Below are 6,923 nucleotides of genomic sequence, written 5' to 3'. Positions count from 1 at the left end.
GGAGGAAGGTAAACAGGAAGTTAAACGGGAGGAAGGTAAACAGGTTATGACAGAATGACCTGACAAAGACAGAAGGACAGACTAAACATCCAGAACTGATTGGACGGACAGGTCACAGGTGAAACCAATCAGGCCAATTACAAGAGACAAAGAACAGAAGCAAAAAGCCAAGTGACACACAAGGAAAGGCCATTTCAAAATAAAACAGGAAGTAACTGAAAAGGAAAATAAGTAAATTTATTTTTAGGCAGAAAGTTTTGATATTTCAACAATAAAACAGCTCCAGTAGTATAATATAAGAAAATTATAATGTTGAGAAAACATTATTTTAAATCACACTTTGAGAACAAAGTGAGTTTTTTTTTACTTTTCTTCTCGGTGGTTTGATTTCTGGACACAGCGAAGCAGCTCCAAGCGTTTTGTCTGTAGTTTCTCTGAATAAATATCCAAGTGAAAGTTGTTCTGGCCCGCAGGCCCGGCTGCCGTCACTGAGCTGACCCTAAAGTCCAACAGCACCAGCAGCCTCACCTTCACCTGGGCTCCACCTGAAGGAGAGTTCCAGCTCTACGAGCTCTTCCTCTACAGCACCGATGATTCGCTGCAGGAGCGACGTGGCCTTCAGCCCGGCAGCCTCCAGTGCAGCTTCCAGGGCCTGCAACCTGGAACCGCCTACAGGCTGGTGGTTCTGATTCGCAGTGGAGACCAGACCAACCAGACCTCCACGTGGGCCCGGACAGGTAAGGCCTAATGCAATACTTAAAGCAAGTGTTAGATTATTCCCACAGCTTGGACCTACAGGCTGAATCCATACATTTCCCTCCTCAGTACCAGCAGCTGTGGCGTCTCTGCAGCTTCAGACTGGGAACCAGTCTGATGTTCTGGTGGTGAACTGGGATCGCGGTCACGGCGACCTGAGCGGATATCTGCTGACACTCTACAACCCCAACGGCTCCCAGCAGGCCGAGTGGCAGCTGGGCTCCGATGCCACGCAGTTCGTCTTCTCAGGACTTGTACCGGGCCGACAGTACCGAGCCGAGGTCCTGAGTCTGAGCGGGGAGCTCCGCAACCGGGCCAGCACCATGGGTCGGACTGGTGAGAAACTGTCCACAGATGTTACAAACACTGGAACAAATGGAGGCTCCACACAGTGTAGATGTTGAACGATGTAGAAGTTTACAGAGAGTTTGACCTGCTTCTTTAACTGAAAGAAAACATGCAGGTGTGTTTGAAGGGAAGGTTTTCTTCTTTAAAAATCACCACAATGACACATTTATTAGGCAGAAACTGTGTAAACAGAAGAAAAATCAGCAGATTTTCCTCTTTCAGTTGGTCCTTGAATGTATCGTCTGTTACATGTGGTTCTGATTGAAAAATTTACCAAATCTGAGCTTCAAATTGTAATATTTCATCAAAAACACTTTTTCCCTCTTATAATAAATGTGATCTCCTCGTTCTGCAGATGTTGAACTACGTCCATGTCTCCAGATGTTTCCTCTCTGCTCTGCTCATCAACCATAGAAAGATGTTCCACCATCAGATGTAGAAAGATTTTCCACCATCAGATGTAGAAAGATTTTCCACCATCATGTAGAAAGATTTTCCACCATCAGTAGAAAGATGTTCCACCATCAGATGTAGACAGATTTTCCACCATCAGTAGAAAGATGTTCCACCATCAGTAGAAAGATGTTCCACCATGTCTGAAGACACGCTGTTGTATCGTTGTGCCCATCGTGTGTTTGTTCTGACGCCTTTGGCGCTGAGTTTAAATTGTTGGTCCCTCTGGTGGCTGCATGCTGGGCGTCTTTGGGCCGAGCAGTTCGACTTCTGTTTAGCCGTGGGTTTGTATGTTCTGTAGCCTCTCCGGTTAACTTTCCTGGTATGTGTGACTCAGTTCTGGTTAGATCCCTGCCCCAAAAACATCTAGTCTCTTGTGATTAGGTCTGCTGTGGTTTTTGTGATTTGCAGTAGTCGCTCTGTGTCCCTTCTGGGCTTCCCGTAGTTCCTCTGTATAGTCTGGTTCCCTGTAGTGTAGTTCCCTGCTTTGCCTGATGGTGTCGCTCCCATTCCCCCGATCCTTTGTATGGTTGTGTTTGTTGGCTGTATTGTACATGACCTGTTAAATCTTGGTTCTGTGTGTCTGTCTGCACTCAGGTCTCTGTATGAACATGGTTTTAATGAGACGCATAGAATGAAGTGATTTTGAACAATTATGAGGATTTAAGGCTCACATTTGGTTGACGTTACAGTTGTTACGTTAAAATTCTGTTTGTACAGTTCATTCAACATTTAGTGTTTCCGCTGCTTTTATTTTGACGCTGTCAGTTCATTTGTACAGTTTAAGGAATTAGATGAAGCTAAAAGGCGTTAAGACGAGAAACCGAATAAAATGTGAACATGTCTCCGCCCTCAGCTCCGAGACCTCCCAGCTCCTTCCTGTTCGGCGGTGTCACCAACACCTCAGTGGAGGTCACTTGGTCCGGTCCGGTAGACTCAGACTACGACGACTTTGAGCTGCGCTGGACTCCGGAGGACCGACTGTCCATCATCAACCCGTATCACAGTCGCACTGCTGGCAGCCGCATCCTGAGGGGTTTGTTCCCCGGACGCCTCTACACCTTCAGGCTGCGCACCGTCAGTGGGGCACCGGGGGCCGCCGAGGCCCCACCCACCTACAGCACGGCCATCCAGAGCAGCATCCGCACCAGTGAGTGATGCATAAACCGATGGAGGGACAGATATCTATTTCATTTAACACAGTCACAGTATTAATCTGGTATTTTTATATTTCACTAACATTTGTTTTCTTTAATTTTTAAAAAGTTTCAACAGAAATCATTGGAGCTGTAATTTACAATCAGAAAGATTCCTCCTCCTACAATATGGAGTAATACAAATCATTAAGTCATTTTTATAAGATATTTCATGAATAACGCTCACCTGGCTGAGCGGCAACCCATAAACAGGCTGGAGTGGGTTTGCTGCACGTCCTCCCCACCGTCCTGCCCCGCTCTCTCACTATCCTGAACAATAAAAGCAAATAAGAATAATAATTTAAAAAAGAAAAAAGCTGGAATATTCTGAGAAAAAAGTAAAACAATATATATCTTTAGAAAATAAGCAGTTATATTTCAAATGAAAACATCAGTGAGTTAAAGGACCACAGAAGAAAAAGCACATTTTGATTTAACAACTGATGCAACAAATCAACCACAGCCAGATAAATCATCCATCCATCCATCCATCCATTGTCTTCCGCTTATCCGGGGTCAGGTCGCGGGGACAGTAGGCGGACCCAGACCTCCCTCCCCCGGCGACGCTTTCCAGCTCTGCCTGGGGGATCCTGAGGCGTTCCCAGGCCAGCCGAGAGATATAATCTCTCCAGCGGGTCCTGGGTCTGCCCCAGGGTCTCCTCCCAGGTGGACGAGTTCGGAAAACCTCCAGAGGAAGCCTTCCCGGAAGCATCCGAACCAGATGTCCAAACCACCTCAACTGGCTCCTTTCGACGCGAAGGAACAGCGGCTGAGCCCAGCCACCCTGCGGAGGAATCTCATTTCGGCCGCTTGTATCCGCGATCTCGTTCTTTCGGTCACGACCCAAAGCTCGTGACCATAGGTGAGGGTTGGGACGTAGATGGACTGGTATATCGAGAGCTTTGCCTTGTGGCTCAGCTCTCTCTTCACCACGACAGTCCGGTACAGCGCCCGCATTACTGCTGACGCCGCACCGAGCTGCCTGTCCATGTCACGCTCCATTTTCCCATCACTCGTGAACAAGATCCCGAGATACTTAAACTCCCTCGCTTGAGGAAGCAACTCCCCCCCATCCGGAGGTGGCAGTCCACCGGTTTCCGGCAGAAAACCATGGCCTCGGACTTGGAGGCACTGATCCACATCCCTGCCCCTTCACACTCGGCTGCAAACCGCTCCAGTGAGTGCTGAAGGTCACGGTCTGATGGAGCCAACAGTACCACGTTGTCTGCAAAAAGCAGAGGCAAGATCCTGAGGTCCCCAAACCGGACACCCTCCTCTCCCTGACTGCACCTTGAGATCCTGTCCATGAAAACCACAAACAGGGTCGGTGACAAGGGGCAGCCCTGGTGGAGTCCAACACCCACTGGGAACGTGTCCGACTTACTGCAGAGTATGCGGACATAGCTCGCACTTTGGTTGTACAGGGACCGTATGGCTCGGACCAGCGAGCCTGGTACCCCATACTCCCTCAGTACCCCCCACAGAGTTCCTCGGTGGACACGGTCATAGGCCTTCTCCAGATCCACAAAGCACATGTGGACTGGCAGGTTGAGGGGTAAAGAGCTGGTCCACTGTTCCACGACCAGGACGGAATCCGCATTGCTCCTCCTGAATCCGAGGTTCGACAATCGACCGAAGCCTCCTTTCCAGCACTCTAGAGTAAACTTTCCCGGGGAGGCTGAGAAGTGTGATGCCCCAGTAATTGGAACACACTCTCTGATCCCCCTTTTTAAAAATGGGAACCACCACCCCGGTCTGCCACTCCACAGGCACTGTACCGGATGCCCACGCGACATTGAAGAGACGTGTCAGCCATGACAGTCCGACAATGTCCAGAGCCTTCAGCATCTCAGGGCGAATCTCGTCCACACCTGGCACTTTGCCACCAGGTAGCTTCTTAACTACCTCGGTGACCTCTACCACGTATGTGGACGTAGAAGTCCCCGAGTCTTCAGGCTCTGCCCCTTCATCAGAGGACGTGTTTACCGTGTTCAGGAGTTCCTCGAAGTGCTCCTTCCACCGCTCGACGAGGTCCCCAGTCTGGGTCAGCAGTTCTCCTCCCCGACTGTACACAGCCTGGGAGAATCCCTGCCTCCCCTTTCTGAGGTGTCGGACGGATTGCCAGAACTTCTTCAGGGCCGACCGAAAGTCCTTCTCCATAGCCTCCCCGAACTCCTCCCACACCCGAGTTTTAGCTTCCACAACCGCCGCAGCTGCAGCCCTTTTGGCCAGCCAGTACCTGCCTGCTGCCTCAGGAGCTCCCCGAGCCAACCAGGCCCGAAAGGTCTCCTTCTTCAGCCAGACGGCTTCCCTCACCGCCGGTGTCCACCAGCGGGTTTTGGGGTTGCCGCCGTGACAGGTACCAGTGACCTTTTGGCCACAGCTCCTAACGGCTGCTTCTGCAATGGAGGCTTTGAACATGGCCCACTCTGACTCCATGTCCCCAACCTCCCCCGGGATGCAGGAGAAACTCTTCCGGAGGTGGCAATTGAAAATCCCACGGACAGGGGCCTCTGCCAGACGTTCCCAGTTCAGCCACACTACGCGTTTGGGTTTGCCAGGTCTGTCCGGCAGCCTTCCCCGCCATCGGATCCAACTCACCACCAGGTGGTGATCAGTTGACAGCTCTGCTCCTCTCTTCACCCAAGTGTCCAAAACATACGGCCGCAGATCTGATGATACGACTACGAAGTTGATCATCAACCTTTGGCCTAAGGTACTCTGGTACCACGTACACTTATGAGTAACCTTTTGTTTGAACATGGTGTTTGTTTTGGCCAATCCGTGGCTAGTACAGAAGTCTAAAAACAAAACACCGTTCGGGTTCAGATCAGGCAGGCTGTTCCTCCCAATCACGCCCCTCCAGGTTTCACCGTCATTGCCCGCGTGAGCATTGAAGTCCCCCAGGAGAACGATGGAGTCCCCAGGCAGCACCCCTTCCAGGACACCACCCAGTGACTCCAAGAAGGCCAAATACTCCGAACTGCTGTTCGGTGCATAAGCACAAACAACAGTCAGAGTTTTCCCCTCTGCAACACGCAGTCGCAGAGAGGCGACCCTCTCGCTCTCCGGGGAGAACTCCAACAAGGCAGCGCTCAGCCAGGGGCTTGTGAGTATCCCCACATTCTCCCGGCGCCTCTCACCGTGAGCAACTCCGGAAAAGGAGAGTGTCCAACCCCTCTCCAGGAGTTTGGTTCCGGAGCCCTTGCTGTGCGTGGAGGTGAGCCCGACTATATCTAGCCGGTAACGCTCCACCTCCCGCACCAGCTCAGGCTCCTTCCCCACCAGTGAGGTGACATTCCATGTCCCCAGAGCTAGTCTACGCCACCAGGGGGCGGTATGCCAGGATGCCCACTCCTGCCTACCACCCGGTGGGCATAGCACCTGACCCCGATCCTCTTCCCCAAGGGTGGTGGGTCCCCGGGGAAGTGGCCCCGTGTAGCTTCTTCAGGCTGTGCCCGACCGAGCCCCACGGGGCCCCAAGGCTCGGCCACCAGACGCTCCCCGGCGAGCTCCCCCCCCAAGCCTGGCTCCAGGGGGGTGCCCTGGTTTCCCTCTTCCGGGCGAGGTGGCTACAGTCCTTTTACTGTTCTTCATTAGGGTCTTCTGAATCGCTCTTTGTCTGGTCCCTCCCCCAGAACCAATTTGCCTTGGGAGACCCTACCAGTGGCTAATACCCTGGAGAACATAGCTCCCAGAATCACAGGGACACTCAAACCCCTCCACTGCGGTAAGGTGGCGATTCATCGGGGGGGCCAGATAAATCAATAAAAGACATTTAAACAAACACAGAAAGCCTCAACAACTAAAGGTTCAAAGCAGAGGCAGGTAAACAGGTAAACATGTGACAGAGCAGACAGGTGTCCAGCAGGGGGCAGAAGGTCGACAATACAGGACGAACTGAGGGCTGAATTATCAAGCCAGACTAGTGGGACATCAGGTATGTTGATCCTAAAGTTCTCAGTTTCATGGAGGTGTCTCTCTTTTCACCTGCTAGGTCTCCATGGTAACTGATCCTGTGGAGCTAGATCTCCATGGTAACTGATGCTGCGGAGCTAGGTCTCCATGGTAACTGATGCTGTGGAGCTAGGTCTCCATGGTAACTGATGCTGTGGAGCTAGGTCCCCATGGTAACTGATGCTGTGGAGCTAGGTCTCCATGGTAACTGAT

General features: G+C 51.5%; 1 protein-coding gene across 1 annotated transcript in view; it reads left to right on the top strand.

Annotated features, from left to right (window-relative positions):
- Positions 1–6,923, top strand: part of ptprbl (protein tyrosine phosphatase receptor type B, like) — a 41,606-nt gene that overhangs the window by 17,565 nt on the left and 17,118 nt on the right. The window contains exons 16-18 of the mRNA XM_008294395.1: positions 474–737; positions 826–1,092; positions 2,414–2,707. Coding sequence (XP_008292617.1) covers positions 474–737; positions 826–1,092; positions 2,414–2,707 — 825 coding nt within the window. The remainder of the gene's footprint in view (positions 1–473; positions 738–825; positions 1,093–2,413; positions 2,708–6,923) is intronic.

This window comes from Stegastes partitus, unplaced genomic scaffold (genome assembly GCF_000690725.1).
Source record: "Stegastes partitus isolate 25-593 unplaced genomic scaffold, Stegastes_partitus-1.0.2 Scaffold958, whole genome shotgun sequence".
NCBI lineage: Eukaryota > Metazoa > Chordata > Actinopteri > Pomacentridae > Stegastes > Stegastes partitus.
The sequence above is the reverse complement of the archived record's forward strand: the minus strand, read 5'-3'. Positions and strand labels throughout refer to the sequence as shown.